The sequence below is a fragment of the Thalassophryne amazonica genome, chromosome 23, assembly GCF_902500255.1.
Source record: "Thalassophryne amazonica chromosome 23, fThaAma1.1, whole genome shotgun sequence".
Taxonomy (NCBI): Eukaryota; Metazoa; Chordata; class Actinopteri; order Batrachoidiformes; family Batrachoididae; genus Thalassophryne; species Thalassophryne amazonica.
This window is the reverse complement of record NC_047125.1, coordinates 30,416,214-30,433,680: the sequence shown is the minus strand read 5'-3', so window position 1 is coordinate 30,433,680 and position 17,467 is coordinate 30,416,214. Positions and strand designations below refer to the sequence as shown.

The following is a 17,467-nucleotide window of genomic DNA, read 5'->3' as shown; positions in this document are numbered from 1 at the left end:
CCTGTTCTTCTTGTGTTTCAAATACTTGTCCATCATTTTTGTCATTAATTTCTGAGGGAACCCATCACTCAGTTATGTAAGCTACTTCAGATTTTAATCTTTACATATTTATAAAATATGTTGACTGAAGTGTCGCTCAGTGGGTTGGGAGCTGGGCTACTAGTTAGAGCTGGGTTTGATTCTTGGTCACACTAGACATTTCATCTGCATTGTCCCAGTCCACCCACCTATGAATGGGTACTGGCTTTGGCTTGGTAAGTAACCTGCATCTGACTGGTGTCCTATCTACAGGGAGTCATAGAATTTTGGCAGCTTTATGCTTCAGAATCTTGGGATAACCAACCGGCCTAAGGGCTGATTCAGGAAATGTGATGTTAATTTTGAAGTGCTGCCGTTTAAGAGAATACAGAAAGTTTGAACGTGTTACACCACCAGCCTCAGGGTCTTAATATATATATATATATATATATATATATATATATATATATATATATATATATATATATATATATATATATATGATTGAATGAAATTATGCAGCACACACAGGTCAAAAACAACAAAAAACATACCACAAAAGAGAGAAATAAATAGTCCAACAATGCACCCATGTGCCCGAAAGGGTGTAGGCAGAAGAGAAGAAAAAGCTTGTAAACGCCTACCCCCTTTAACCAAAAGGAAAAATTATACATATGTATATAAAATTATACATATACCCATCATAACTGCTATAAAGTATACATTGATACATGAGTTTGAATTTCAAAAAAAAAACACAAACATGCAAGCATATATACACAGTGGTCCCTCGTTTATCGCGGGAGTTACGTTCTAAAAATAACCCACGATAAGCGAAATCCGCGAAGTAATCAATGCTATTTTTTGCAATTATTATAGATGTTTTAAGGCTGTAAAACCCCTCACTACACACTTTCTACACTTTTCTCAAACAGGCATTAACATTTTCTCACTTTTCTCTCCTGTGTAAACACTGTTTTTTTTTCTGGGCAAGAAGATTATAAACAGACACACGCAGAACTCTTCCTTCGCTCACTGCCTCTGGGGGTACGGATGCGGGACCCGTAAAGAATCCAAGTCCTCTCTCGGTGGCCACGGAGCTCTGTGGCTGCGGTCAACATCCGCATCAAAACAGCGAGCATAGTCTCTGGACCTGTTGCCAGCAGACAGGAGGGTGGTGTGAGTGGCCCGCTGCTGCGTTTACCGAGCCTGCAGACTCAGTAAGCGCATCGGAGGCAGTGAGAGCAATTGTGGTGATGCCGACCGGTGCCGCGACCATATATATATATACACATACACACACACACAGTATATAAATACAGGAAATTGTTCTCAGACTATTGAAACAACTTTAATGTCAGCGGGGAAAATCTGAATTTTAGTGTGGAATTCTTAGTAAATGTCCCACTTTGTAATTTTGAAGTTAAGAGGAAAATTTTGAGGTATAAATCTCCTAATTTGCAGCTCAAAATGACATGGAATCAAATGATTTCTCGTTTCAAATGGAGAGGAATTGGTTTTATACGAGGTCTGTCAATAAAGTATCGTACCTTTTTATTTTTTTCAAAAACTATATGGATTTCATTCATATGTTTTTACATCAGACATGCTTGAACCCTCGTTCGCATGCGTGAGTTTTTCCACGCCTGTCGGTGACGTCATTCGCCTGTGAGCACGCCTTGGGAAGGAGTGGTCCCACCCCCTCGTCGGATTTTCATTGTCTGGAAATGGCGGAATGAAAAGGACTTTTTTCCATCAGAATTTTTTCAGAAGCTGTTAGAAACTGGCACCTGGAAACCATTCGAAAAATTTATCTTGCTTTCGGTGAAAATTTTACGGGCTTCACAGGACTTTTACTACAGCTTTCAGGACTGCTTTAAGTACGGTCGGTGCGCCACGCTCCGAGCTGCAACGACGAGGCACAAACCACTGGATCATTTCTAAGCTGATGGCTCTGTGGATACGAGACCGTCGTGTGCTCTTTCTCTGGTTCTCACAAGAGCTGGACATCAGCCATTTTCCGGCAGATTTCACTTTTAACAAGAGATTTTGTCATGGAAAGCCGCGCGGAGGCTTCACGCGTCACGACCGATTCGCTGATGAAGCGAAACAAAGGAACACCTCCGTTTCGGAGTGTTAGAGGACAAGTTGGGACATGTCCACCTCTCCACAATTTCTCTTATACTCACTCGACTGGTAAGCACTGAAAGCCGAGATAAACATGTCCCAACTTGTCCTCTAACACTCCGAAACGGAGGTGTTCCTTTGTCTCGCTTCATCAGCAAATCGGTCGTGACGCGCAAAGCCTCCGCGCAGCTTTCCATGACAAAATCTCTTGTTAAAAGTGAAATCTGCCGGAAAATGGCTGATGTCCAGCTCTTGTGAGAACCAGAGAAAGAGCACACAATGGTCTCGTATCCACACAGCCATCAGCTTAGAAATGATCCAGTGGTTTGTGCCTCGTCGTCGCAGCTCGGAGCGCGGCGCACCGACCATCCTTAAAGCATTCCTGAAAGCTGTAGTAAAAGTTCTTATTCTCTGTGAAGCCCGTAAAATTTTCACCGAAAGCCAGATAAATTTTTCGAATAGTTTCCAGGTGCCAGTCTCTAACAGCTTATGAAAAAATTCTGATGGAAAAAAACCCCAAATCATTCCGCCATTTCTAGACAATGAAAATCCGACGAGGGGGCAGGACCACTCCTTCCCAAGGAGTGCTCACAGGCGAATGACGTCACCGACAGGCGTGGAAAAACTCACGCATGCACAGAGGGTTCAAGCATGTCTGACGTAAAAACATATGAATGAAATCCATATAGTTTTTGAAAAAATAAAAAGGTACGATACTTTATTGACAGACCTCGTATGCTCACATAAGGTCAGACAAGGGTAGGAGGGTTGTTTTTCCCACACAGTAAAACATCACAACAACAAAAATGCTGTTTTACTTCCTGGTAGCAGAAAACAGGCCCAGCAGCTTTGCCTCCACACGCGACAACAAAGTGTGATTCACCGTCTGGCAAAGTTCACTTTCCAGAATATTTACAGCTTTGAAACGGCTCAGCTCAGATTCAGGCTGTTTTAATCTTTAGCATGGCAGACCTGTGTTTTTAACCATTTTTACGGCGTGTTTTATATAAATAAACCATTAGTGAGCAATGAAGTTAATCTCGCAGAGTAAGATTTGAGTTCATTTGATGCAAATTGTTGCCATTAGGAAAGAAACACCCCCAACTGCAACACACATAAGCTGGTGTTATGTAGTGAAGCTGGAGGAGTTGACCTTTGAGTTTAAAGGAAGAGTAATGACTCCAAGCTGTGACTGACCAAACAAAACAGGAAAAGAAACACAACTGCAGGTGCCTTTTAATTACAAATTCATCAAGTGAAATGTGGCGCCTGATGGAAACACTTTACTCGATGTGCGCATGTGAGCGGTCAGCGTCTGTGTGGATGGCGACAGCGCTGCTGCAGTCATGTTTTATCAGTAACACTGAAAGCATTGTCAGAGAGATTTTATTTACAGTCAGTTTTAAGACTGGCTGTGACAAATATTTCCTTTAAAGTTATTATTCCCTTCATGGAGTGGAAAAAGGGGATATCAGAAGGCGTTTTGTTCCATTCCTCTGGTCGTTCCTTCACTGTGCCCCCTCCTGTTCTTAGTGACGTGTAGCCGTGTGTGACCATGTCACATGTGCTTTACCAGTCTTCTTTACCAGTAAAAGAAGAAAAATCCACACATAACTTAAACACAGAGATAAAGAACAAAGAGAGTTTGGACTTACTGTGAAGACTTGGCAAGTCATGAAGCTAACTGGCCCGTCTGAGAGCGCACATTCATTTTAAAGTCGGTCTAACACTCTTTAATGCTTGATAATATAAATATGACTTTGCATTAAATGTGACATGATGAGTAACAGCAGGCAGCTAAATCAAACTGCTGCCATGATGTGTGTGCTGCCTGAGGGTCGCTGTGCTGAACCGAGGTCTGTTCTGCCTTCTACTACACTAAAACTTTATTCCTCTCCAAAGCATATTTAGAGGTCTGTTGCCACGTAATGAGCCTTAAAGTGTTCAAGAAAACATATAAAATCATAATAAATAAACCCTGAATCCAGATGTGGATTCAGGGTTGAAGCCTAAAATTAAGCAGAAAGTATAGTTGTACAAGTAACAATCTGGCAGATCCAGTGGAAATAAAAGTGCATTAATTGTTGACATGCACGCAGAAAAATGATCCAAATGTTCTGCTACGCAGTGTTGAAGAAATAAATAATTAAATCCTGGATTCAAATCCAGATCCTTATTAATACTGTGTTCTTATGCTTCCAAGACTTTCCATAAAAATCTGTTATTTGCGGAGTAATGCTACTGTGTTTAACTATATATAGTCTTGACTGCAAAATATTAAAGAATCTGAACAAACCAATTTTCATTTTATTTATGGAAATCTGTGCATTTTATAATGCATTTTCCCTTTAAATTCCCATTTTAAACGAGATTTTCTCCATTTACGCAGAAAAAGACTTACAGGGTTTTGCATTTGAACTATTCAGTTATAAACCAGTTATAAATAGATAATAATAATAATAATGATAATGATAATAATATCAGCGTAGCGTGTGCAGAATCTAACTGTACATGACAGAGGTCAACTTGAATTGTGCAGCTGTGCAGGAGTCTTTAGAAAGCTTCCGCTGCTGATTTCACCATTCAGACATGCAATAGTTTCCCCGTGTGCACGTGCACGCAGTAAAGACAGCAGACAGTTTGTCTTTGTGTCGTGGAAACACGCTGTGTTGGACGCGTCGGCCGAGGCTTCGTGTGTTTTTCCTGTTTAAATCCAGCCATGTGAAGACCACCATGTCTGTTGTCAATTTTGCCCATTGTGTCTGTGTTTCAGCCTTTGGGACTTTCAGCAGAGACAAGCTAGCATGACCAGCAAGGCACTTTAGAATACGTGTTCTCCCTCAGAGCATACAGAATAAACACAAGTGAGGGACCGCGTGTGCATTCACGCATTAAAGCCCAGAGCGATCATGTCCAATTGGCAGGTTTGGTGTAGGAGCTGGAGGCCCGCTGCCAAAAACAACACCACAGTTATGGCTGGATGACCATTAAACACGTCCAAGTCAAAACCTTTGGAATTCCAGCAAATGAATCAACAAAATTTTAAATAACACAGGTTCAGGATCAGGGCTTTGCCTGAGGGCACTACAATCACATGATTACGTGATTCAACCTGGAGCTTACGTTAGCATTTTTGGTAATGATTTTTTTTAAGCAAATGCAAATTTCATAACAATTTGAACCAATCAGTGGATAGGTCATTCATTCACCTGAGTAAGGTTGACATGCAGATTAGCATATACATGTTGTGTGGGCCGCTGAAGAGGAGGTACTGCTGGCCCACCACCACCAGAGGGCGCCCTGCCTGGAGTGCGGGCTCCAGGCACCAGAGGGCGCCCCGCCGCCCCACAGGAGCAGCCTCGGTAACAGCTGTCACCCATCACCTGAGACAGCTGACGGCAATCATCACTGGGGTATATCAGCAGGACGGCATCTCCACCTCATCGCCGAGATATCGTTTCTACCAGAGAGGTAACGTATCAAAGCTACGGAGTGTATCTTTTTGGATTTGTGCTTAGTTTGTGGATTACTGTTCCAACCAGAGGTGGAGGTAACTTCCCTGCTGTTCGGAGTCCTGGGTGCAAACGCGCCCCCATCTAACTGTCCTTTGTTCCTCGCCAGCAGTACCAGGTCCGACACGCGGAGGCAGTGGCCACCTGGGAGTTCGGGACTTGGCGGCTCCAGTATTCCCGGGGTCCTGTGGCGGAGGAAGCCGTGTGGTTCCGGTCTTACCTTGGAGAGGCGTCTCCTATCTTCGAGCCTGCCCACACGACACTTTTGTGAATTGACTGTTGTCCATTGCTGTGATTGGTTGTATTCGTTGTGCACATTCACAACAGTAAAGCTTGTTATTTTGACTTACTCCATTGTCCGTTCATTTGCGCCCCCTGTTGTGGGTCCGTGTTCCTACACTTTCCCAACAATACACCTGGCTACAAATTATGTTGAAGCTGCTGACATCAAAATAAAAGTAAAACATATCCCAAACTAGCTAGCCATGCCATCAGTGTGGTTCACTAAATTTTGACCTGTAAAGTTTAAACAGCCCCAACAAACAGACTTATCCATTTTGTCCAGTGACCTATAATACAAAACAAATTCCTTCCAAATTACTGTTTGCTTATTGCCTGGGTACTATTATACAAATTAGCTTGCCTAACCTCAGCTCAACAAGTCAGTTAGACCGGTTAATTAGCACGCAGCTCACTCAAAATGATTCAGCAAATATATGTTCTGCTGATACACGTCATCTGATAACATTATGCTGTCACCCACTTAGTGAAAAGCTGAATGAGATATCAGTGTTTGGGTTTGCAAAAGTCCTAGGTCAAGACTAAGACTCAATGACTTCCTAGACTTGGCCATCAGACGTGTATGTATGCTGTTAAAGTGTAGAACTTGCGGAGATGCTCACTTATCTCAGCAGAGACATTCATGTCTCTGAGGTCCTCAGTCTCTGAAGTCAAGAGATGCTTGGAAGAGCTTATGGAGTCATGAGGTCACTGGATAGAGGTGTTTGGAGATGTTGATACCTCTGCAGGAGAAATAGGGTCCTGGTGCTTCCTGCCACGTACTTTAAAGTGAATTTTCAGTGAGATTTCCAACGAGTTCTCTAAAAAGCACTTTACTGCTTTTGAAGTAATCTTACAAAGAAACAATCAAGAGCAAACAAATACCTTGATGACAGTTTTAAAAATTACTTTTAAATAGAAGATTGTAAATAATGTGTTTGAAAATCCTAAATCCAATACCATTTTACCTGTTTTTAATCATGCTGGTCATCCAGCAAACCATCTTTACTACCTTCTTAAAAGCTCCTCTACTTGATCTTTGAAATGTAGTGAGTGTGTGACAGAGTTCCATCTGATGACCACAGTGAAAACAAGAGGAAAGGGAGGGAATCGGAAAGGCATTAAGTCAAAGGATGAATGATTGAGTGTGAAAAAAAGATAAAGCGGGAGTTCAAATGGAAGCAGGAGTAAGACAGCGAGGATAGAAGACCCCACTTGGGGAGAAGAAAGAAGAAAAGAAAATCAGGTGTAGGATGATTTACAATGTGGAAAAGACAAAAAGTGCAGGGGTTGATACAGAAAGCACTCGTGTGAGAGAGAAAACACATCTGTACGTGTGCGCGCGTCTATATGTATTTCTGAGCTGCATCTGCATCTGGACACCGTGAAGCCGAGTTCCACATGCTGATAGTGAGGGAAGAGACAGACGAGCAGCACAAATACCACCACATGTTAAAAGATATGCCCCACTGAGTAACAATTATGGTTTGACATACACTTACACCAAAACAAAAGAAAATGAGACTACATCAGCCACTGAAGGTGGTGATGATAAGAAGACCACTGAGACTGGAAGACGGCTGAGTAACCAGTGAGGATTACCAACACAAACTGTGCTCTGATGTCGCAAATGCAAAGTTAAAGCATTTTGTAAATCCACTACAAGGACACCACTGTTACTCCACAACCACAGGAGACATTATAGGTTCACAAACCAGGGCATTTTCTCTCCAGCTACATGCTAATTAGCCAAGTAACCTGGTGATCCAATGTTTAAGTGAGCTATGCTAGCTTGCTAACACAACCATTAAGTTTATCATGTGCAGGGAATTTATTTGTCCTATCAACTGTCAAGTTATTTTTAGAACACTTTATATAAAAATAAATAAATAAAATTACATGATGAAGATGATGCATGCTAACGATGGGCACCGCCATTTTGGACTGTTAACTTGTATCACCATAAGTTATCACTGCACGTGAAAAGATATTATATCTTTCAGCTCTATAATTTGGAATTCTTGTGCATTGTTGTCATGTACATTTTATTGTTGGCACTGATTCTTTTATTACTGGACTTTATTTTGTTTAGTTCTTTGGCAGCCGGTCTGCTCTCTGTCAGTCTGATCCCATCAGATCTCAGAAGCTAAGCAGTCTGGGACCTAGTTAGTACTTGGATGGGAGACAGCTTTGGAACACCAGCGGCTGTGTGTGTTTCTCCGTGTTACACTGGAGTTGCGTCAGGAAGGGCATCCGGCGTAAAACTTGTGCAAAATACCGATGTGGATCTGCCTGTATCCGCTGTGGTGACCCCGAACAAAACGGGAGCAGCCGAATGGACAACAAGATTTTATTAGTTCTTTGATTCCTGATAAAGCCCTATATAAATACCTAATATAATTAGGGCTATTAATGACATGTATGTGACTTTTTTCCCTCCTTTTATATTTCATTTATATACTCTAGTGTGTCACACCAGAGTATACAAGCTGCAGGACCTCCCAAACTAAGTTAAAAACAACAAAACAAACAAACTGTGACCTATACTGTTCTCAGCCATGGAAGCTTATGCTTGCAGATATTCAGGATTAATCAAAAAGTAATGAATGAACTTCTCTGAAGCAATGTGGAAATGGTGGTTGGGATTATTAGGGATACTGAGCAATAAATTTTGGTTCTGGCTGATCCTGGAGTAAATTACTTCCACCCAAGAGGATATGTCCATGTGTATTTGATGGACTTGAAAAAGGACTGCTGACTGAGGATTGATTAGATTGATAGAAACCTTGAAAATAATTTCTGTAAGATTGTTCATGAGTCGGACTGAGTGGACGGCTAACTCTCAGCTCAGTGGTTGGTGTTGGTGGTCCATGCACCAGTCACAGCTGTATTTGGGTCCTGTTCCTTTGGTCTAGCTAAAAGTGGTTCAGTGGCCTAAGCTGTTCAGTTCACCAAGAAGAACTTTCTGAGATACACTGTTTTTGACCTTGTGACGCAACTTGCTTCCTAATGACCCCCACCCCGAGCAGTTTAGCTTCCATGGGTTACAGCATTCTTGCACCTGGTTCGAATTTGCTTTGAAATAATTGCTGCACAGATGCCAACATGACTTAACAACTGCAAGCCTCAAATCCCGTCATTCCTTTGTTGTAGCAGATGAAAAGCTTGTTACTTTTTTCCTTTTTAATTGACCCAGTTTTTGTACGTTGTCTTTCAGGTAACGGACAACATAATATCCAAACAGACCTTCATAGGCAAGTATCATATACCAACAGTGCACTGCAATATCTAAAGGAACTACAACTTGAGTTAACATTCTTTCATTTCCTCTGCCCCTCAGAGGCCAGAACCATGCCTCGGTCTTTCAACACCTCAGGGTCAAAATTTATGACCTCAGTTGCCCAGAGGCCATCGGCCCACTTGACCCTCCGAGACACCAGCTCTCAAGGTGAGACAGAGTCCAACGTGTGATTTATCAAATACACAATATTGTAGTTTGGTAGTAAGTACACAAACACCAAGAAGATCGAAGAGACAAAAACATACATAAGCATCGACATTTATATCCATTTTCATTAAAGGCAGACATTTATCAACAACAACATAAAAGCACTGACAGAATGGCTTCTGTTTGAAGTTGTAAGTAGAGTCAGTCAGAAACAAATAAGTTGAAATGGAATTTTTCCACTTACTTCAATAAGCATCAGTCACTATATTTGTCAGTATTTGTCGGAAACAATCAGTTGGTGTTGGTCCCGGTTTCCTTATCAAATCTCACACTGCGACTGTCTACTATTTGTTGGATTGTGACACTTTGAGATGACTGAATTTTTATTTGGTGCTGGAGCCAACTTCAGTTTATATATATATATAAAACTACACTTTTGAGCGATAAAAGTGTCTTTGCACATTCATGTTAATCTTAAAAGTTAAGCACTGAAGAATGAAATGAAGGTGGATGTTGCTCTCTTCATCATCACCTCTTCCTTTGTACCAGAGGGATTTTCTGTCAAGAAGAGCTTTTATGAAGTGAGTACAGGCTGAATTGGTGATGAATGGTAAAGTAGACAGCAGGACATTTATTAGGACCTTACTCTGAAGAGTCATGTTGTGAACTGTGGAGTGTAACGTCATGTGGATGGTTTGGGATTTTTTTTTTTGTTTACCCAGATGTTAATTGTTTCATCTGACACTGCCGTGCAAGCTGGAGGGTGTTAACAATCTGGAACTCTGCCTGACTTCCACTCCACTTGAGAAAAGGGAAATGTCCATGCTGTCTATTCGTGTGCTGGATTTCTCATAAGGAAGTACGGGCAAGAAATTTTGACAAGGTTGACCTTAGATGTCACTCTGCTGTGCTCTACTGTGAAGCAAATAAAAGCTTTATTAATTAAAGGATGTCCAGTGCAAACAAGCACCGCTATTAAAAATAAGGTAGTAATAATAATAATAATAACAACACATTTCACACTGATGTTGACATTGTGAACTTTAACACACAAATGTTTCAAAACTGAATCATGAGCCATACTGGTGTTGCTAACATTTGAAACAACAGAAACTTTTTTCAAAATAAGGGCAGTTGTGTCTAAATTAAATTTTACAAAATCCTGCTTCACTGGTGTATGAACATTTCCAAAAACAGAATAGTGTAGTTTGCAGTTTTAATTTATTAGTGGGTGGGGAGCACTAAAGTTCACTAGCAAGATAGTCTGTTTGGTTGTCAAGTTCAGAAACCTTTCAAAATAAAGCATTTGATATGACTGCAAAAAAAATTTTTTTTGCTGTACCCCGCAAGACAGCTTTTCACATCAATGAAAAATATTGTCATGTTTTAATATTGAGAAAAACACCACTGCAAACAGGGCAACACTGCCCACAATGAAGCCAACTAGCAGCCGTGTCATAAAATCCATCCATCCATTTTCTTCCGCTTTATCCGGAGTCCGGTCGCGGGGGCAGCAGCTCAAGCAAAGCCACCCAGACCTCCCGATCCACACACACCTCACCCAGCTCCTCCGGGGGAAGCCCAAGGCGTTCCCAAGCCAGCCGAGAGATGTAGTCCCTCCAGTGTGTCCTGGGTCTTCCCCGGAGCCTCCTCCCAATGGGACGTGCCCGGAACACCTCTCCAGCGAGGCGTCCAGGGGGCATCCAGAAAAGATGCCCGAGCCACCTCAACTGACTCCTTTCGACATGGAGGAGCAGCGGCTCGACTCCGAACCGCTGTCATAAAATCCATTTTTATAAAATCCTACTCTGCAGTATATACTGTTCCAAAAACAGCCACAAATATACAACTACAAAGCTAACAAGACAGATAACTAGCCATGCATACAATGGCTCACCAAGCCAACTAGCTTGACTAGTTAGCAGATACGGTAGCTGCCTTAAAAATGAACATGTAGCACACAGATCTGAGAAAATATAATATTCTGTTCATGTGTGTTCACCAGTTACACAGCATGTACACACACACACACACACGTAATTTTTAATATCTCAGATGTCAGATTTTCATGTAAGGATCTTCTTTGTTTTCCGTTCATAAAACTGGCACAAGAGGGTGCTGTAAAAATCCTGTTTCATGTTGTTTTAGTGGTTACTTCTGTGCCATGTTTGGCAAACGACGTGGCCTGCCTTCATTTACTCCCGTCTATAAATCTCTGGCTCTCAAGAACAGGCATCACCCCCCTGAATCCCACCATAAATGGGGCCCTGGGCTTTGTAAATGTATAGTAACCCAAGCATGAGAACCCCTTCTCAATTTCCTGCCTCTGCTTTAAATTTGTTTCTCGGACTTCTTTTTCCATTTTGCTCACCACCATTCTCTTTGCCTTGAAAACAGGGTTCCCACCGTACTCCATCCCCACAGCGGGTCTCCACCAATCATGCCGCCATGTGGTTCGCTCATGGGCCAATCAGAGCTTTGGAGCTCACTTGCACAACATGACACTGTCCAATGGGAAGCTGAAGGTGCCTCAGGATGGGCGGTATTACCTTTACTCACAGGTAATCAAACGTCAGGATCATTTCATTCAGAAAACTACAACAACTAGTGCAGATGTTGTCTGTCCACATCTGACTGATAGAAAGTGAACATCAAACTGATCATTTTGAGTGTTTTAAATTTTTGGCTAACTGATGATAGTGGTGGTATTTACAGTGATGCATTCAGGATGACTCTGTGGAGTTCATAATTAAGAAGGTACCCAAGAACCAAAACCTAAAATGTGTTTTGATTCTACAAAGACTTTCATTACTAATGATGTCACACCTTGACATCATCAAATAAATGATTAGCAGGACAAATTAGTTGCAAGCAAAAAAAACAAAACAAGTACAACGGGCATGCTTTCAAACTCTCTTACTGCTTACTCACTAACTAGCCATCTCAGTAAGCCACAGTAATGATCAGGTTGAAATGGTCCCAAAACTGCATCAGGTTCAAGTTTATACCAACTGACTTCTGATTTCTATATCCTCACTTGTGCATATCCAAAGCATGAGGTGCTAAAGATACCCATGTGCATACCCATAATGTCATGATCATCTCCTGTCACAGGTATACTTTCGTTACCCATCTCCAGCAAGTACTGATGGAGACCAACGCAGCGTTAGCCACCAACTGGTCCAGTGCGTCTACAAGAAAACCTCCTATCCAAGCCCCATACAGGTAGAGTATCACAAGTCCCCAGTGATCCACTTTAGCTGTATTTGCTAATGAACACAAAGTTGGCAGCCATGTTGCGAGGGAGCCACTTGAGTTGTAAACAAAGGCACATAATAGAGAATACACATCTTCTCTCATGAACTGTGTTGCATTTCACAAAATCCTCATCCAGTTTTACTTAAGTATGGCTTATTTTTTTTACATTAACTAAATTTCATGCTTGCTTCTGTTTCATGTGTCCAGCTCTTGAAGGGGGTCGGAACCAAATGCTGGGCACCAGACGCCGAGTACGCCCTGCACTCTGTCTACCAAGGTGGGCTGTTTGAACTGAGGGCCGGTGATGAACTTTTCGTCTCGGTCTCCTCCCCCAGCATGGTCAACGCAGATGATTCCTCCAGCTACTTTGGTGCTTTCCGCCTGGATCTTTAGAAAGAGGAGTGCAGGAAAGGATGGGTGGATGGAAACAACAACAGCGAGTGGCATTTGAATAGCCACTGGATGGAGAACATCAGCCTGTATCTTGGAACTTCAATGTTTGCTGGATGATACATTGAGCGATGGATGCATTGGGGTTGAAGGCTTTGCTTGACCACTGGAAGAGTACGACGTGAAATTGAAACAGCGCTACTGTCTCCAGACACAATGAAATTCTAAACCAATGACAGCAAGTGATACAGAGAGTAATTTACAATCACACAAAAAGAAATGATACATTTTTGTTGATTCTCAAGAATTCTTGAGGAAAAAAAAAAATCTCTACAACTTGATGCCATCATATTTTACAAATCAAGCCACCAGTTTCTCAAACTTGCACCTGAATCTCAGACTTGTGCATTTGGACAACAACGCGGAGTTGGGTTCCAGACCGAAGAATGTATAGAAAACAAAAACTCAGTCCTCAGCATCAAAGATGTGAGGGAGATGTTGTAGCAAAAGAAAATCAGATGTTTAAACCAAAGTGAAAAATCTGTGGACTTTTTGAATGTGCCTTTAGAATACTGTACATATTAAGGGCAGTGACATTAAGACCAACTGTGGTGACTTTTTTTTTTTTAAGATGTAGTCTTTTACCCTGACTGGATTTAAACCACTTGTATGTTTTTCTATTGGACAATCTACTGCTAAAACCGAGGATTACAAGCAAAGACTTTGTGGAGAAGGTAAAGGATTGTGTTTCTGTCCCGGACACAGTGTAATGACTATGGATCATCTTAACAGAAACAGACTGAAAAAAGATGGAAAGGAGGAGGACAAATGGAAGCAAATCTTGTAAATGACAATAAGAATGGGGGAAATGAAAGTAAAGCAAAAGGAGCTTAGGGTGGTATGCCACCAGACTAGTCTGAGGTGAACTTTTACTTTCTTCTTGTAAAGAATTTTTTAAACTCTTGTCTTTCAGGTCCTACCTGTGAAGCTGCAGTGCCTTTTGTTTTAAGCATCAGTAAAGCAACCAAGCAGAAACAGATAGACACCCACACCAAGCACATCCAGTTTCACCACAAATGTAAACACTGCTGATGTCAACATGTTTTGGATCCACCAGGTGTCACAAACACAATTTCTCTCAGAGCAAAATCTTTCATAAAAATTGGTGGAAGAGTTTAATCTAGCCTGAAATGAGAAATTTGTATAGTGTCCAAAACAGGATTGAGATATAAATTTTTTGGCATTTCAACATGAGCTTATTTGGGTCTTTAATGTGTAGTATAACACCACACATTCATGAGGATGTACACAATCAACATGGCAAAGGAAGTAAAACAATGAATCAATTATTCAATTAGTTACCATTTATTAAGAACATACGCTACATTTTTACTTATTGCTCTTTTGGTTGGTTTTAAAGTGTTTCACACCAAGTACATTAAACTATTTCAAATGCAGTCTAAACTGGATTACACCAGATATCAGGACGTCATTGACTTTAAATGGGTTTTAACAAACAGTTGAAATATGCTCAACTAGTTAGCACCAGCGGACTGGTTTGAAGCAATTTCAGCAGCATTTATATGAGTTTTAAACCAACTATTAACGAATGTAGAACTAGTTAAAATCAAGATGACGTGATTTTGAAAAACAAGATGTTTTGGAGTTTTGGACTGTTTGCTCAATAACAAGTAGTTTGGAGATGTTTCATGAAATTCTGGGAAATTGTGATGTGCATTGGATAGTATTTTTGACATTTTATAGACTAAAAATAAAGAAGGATTAATTGATATATCGATGAATTGGTTACAGCACTCTGCAACTGTAGAGTTCAAAGTCATTGATGGCATGCAGAAAGGCAGAAATCATGTTTCTTAAAGACAACAACAACCTGCAAACACAGAAGACTTCAGAATTCCGAGAAGACTTTAGTAGACTATAATTAAGATGCCAACTAGTCACGCCTACATGAAGTCCTGCCAAAAATGTTGGCATTTAAGTACTGCATTCTGCAAAACTGAAAGTGAATGAACATGGAAAAGATGGACTTTAGAGAGACACAAGCATATAGTCTGTCTGTGGCACACATGTACACACATACCAAAGTTAGGGGAGGTGATGGTCTCTAAAGGTTAAGCGTTGGGCTTGAGACTAGAGGATCCTTGGTTCAAATCCCAGCCTAACCCTTGGGCAAGGTCCTTAATCCCCAGTTCCTGCCGGTGTGTAGTGAGCACCTTGTATGGCAGCACTCTCACATCGGGGTGAATGTGAGGCATTATTGTAAAGCGCTTTGAGCGTCTGATGCATATGGAAAAGCGTGACATAAATGCAGTCCATTTAGTACACCCACAGCTGCACACATAATCACCAACACACTGATTTGTGAAACAGTGTGTGGTCAGTGTGTTTGGAGGGATCAGTTCACATGGGCGCTTCAATACAAAGACCTTAATAAAACAAAAGCGGCTTGCTTGCTTTGATTTTCCCTGTAACAGCGACATTAACATGAAGATGTTTTGCCACATTCCTATTTTTCTCTATTTTTGCATACTTATTCCTCAGCTTTCTTAAGATTTTTATAAAAATTTACTCACAGGCAAAAATCACCCCAGTAAGCACAAATACCATTTAAAATTACTTTGAATTTATGAAGGTTTCCTTTGACTCATTAAATTTTGTATCAATATCTGACACAATTCAGAACTGCCAAGGAAATCTAGGAGTCCAAAATGTTCTGGTATGACAGGTTACATTACTCATTATTAAGTTTATTAATCCTTTGAAAACCAGCAATACGAAACCAAAACCAAGGTTTTTCTTGGTCTTCCATGTCTCACACTTTCCACCGCAGTTGCCCCCATTTTGTCAACTTGACCCCAAGATGAGATAACATCCATTTATTTGAACTTTTCATTGAGATTTACGGTGACATAGTGAGGGAGCAGAGTGCCTTTCATCTACCATCTCCCACAGTCAGTGTGCTTTTATTTTGAATTTCAAAAGATGTCCAAGCACTGCAAATTTCCATTTACAATGTGCACATATTGCCATTGTTTTAATAGCATTTAAATGACCATATTTCCCAACAAAAATTATGTTTTAGCCCACGACTTTTTAAATCAGAAAACAAATTCAAAGTGCTCTTTATCTACATAATTATTATTTGCAATAGTAAAATATAATTGCAGACATCCAACATGAGAATAAAGTGAAGTTTACCGATTTATACAACCCCTGGCAATAATTATGGAATCACCAGCCTCGGAGGATGTTCATTCAGTTGTTTAATTTTGTAGAAAAAAAGCAGATCACAGACATGACACAAAACTAAAGTCATTTCAAATGGCAACTTTCTGGCTTTAAGAAACACTATAAGAAATCAGGAAAAATAATTGTGGCAGTCAGTAGCAGAGGGAAAAAAATATGGACTCAATTCTGAGGAATAAATTATGGAATCACCCTGTAAATTTTCATCCCCAAAACTAACACCTGCATCAAATCAGATCTGCTCATTAGTCTGCATTTAAAAAGGAGTGATCACACCTTGGAGAGCTGTTGCACCAAGTGGACTGACATGAATCATGGCTCCAACACGAGAGATGTCAACTGAAACAAAGGAGATGATTATCAAACTCTTAAAAGAGGGTAAATCATCACGCAAAAGATGTTGGTTGTTCACAGTCAGCTGTCTAAACTCTGGACCAAATACAAACAACATGGGAATGTTGTTAAAGGCAAACATACTGGTAGACCAAGGAAGACATCAAAGCGTCAAGACAGAAAACTTAAAGCAATATGTCTCAAAAATCGAAAATGCACAACAAAACAAATGAGGAACAAATGGGAGCAAACTGGAGTCAACGTCTGTGACTGAACTGTAAGAAACTGCCTAAAGGAAATGGGATTTACATACAGAAAAGCTAAACGAAAGCCATCATTAACACCTAAACAGAAAAAAACATTATAATGGGCTAAGGAAAAGCAATCGTGGACTGTGGATGACTGGATGAAAGTCATATTCAGTGATGAATCTCGAATCTGCATTGGGCAAGGTGATGATGCTGGAACTTTTGTTTGGTGCCGTTCCAAAGAGATTTATAAAGATGACTGCCTGAAGAGAACATGTAAATTTCCACAGTCATTGATGATATGGGGCTGCATGTCAGGTAAAGGCACTGGGGAGATGGCTGTCATTACATCATAAATAAATGCACAAGTTTACATTGATATTTTGGACACTTTTCTTATCCCATCAATTGAAAGGATGTTTGGGGATGATGAAATCATTTTTCAAGATGATAATGCATCTTGCCATAGAGCAAAACTGTGAAAACATTCCTTGCAAAAAGACACATAGGGTCAATGTCATGGCCTGCAAATAGTCCGGATCTTAATCCAATTGAAAATCTTTGGTGGAAGTTGAAGAAAATGGTCC

The 17,467-nt window shown here is 40.8% G+C and overlaps 1 protein-coding gene across 1 annotated transcript in view; it reads left to right on the top strand.

Annotated features, from left to right (window-relative positions):
• The window catches only part of tnfsf10l (TNF superfamily member 10, like), a 58,492-nt gene extending 44,455 nt beyond the window's left edge, over positions 1-14,037 (top strand). The window contains exons 3-7 of the mRNA XM_034164215.1: positions 9,154-9,190; positions 9,277-9,384; positions 11,782-11,945; positions 12,499-12,609; positions 12,850-14,037. Coding sequence (XP_034020106.1) covers positions 9,154-9,190; positions 9,277-9,384; positions 11,782-11,945; positions 12,499-12,609; positions 12,850-13,035 — 606 coding nt within the window. The 3' untranslated portion in view covers positions 13,036-14,037. The remainder of the gene's footprint in view (positions 1-9,153; positions 9,191-9,276; positions 9,385-11,781; positions 11,946-12,498; positions 12,610-12,849) is intronic.
• Positions 14,038-17,467: the final 3,430 nt, after the last annotated feature.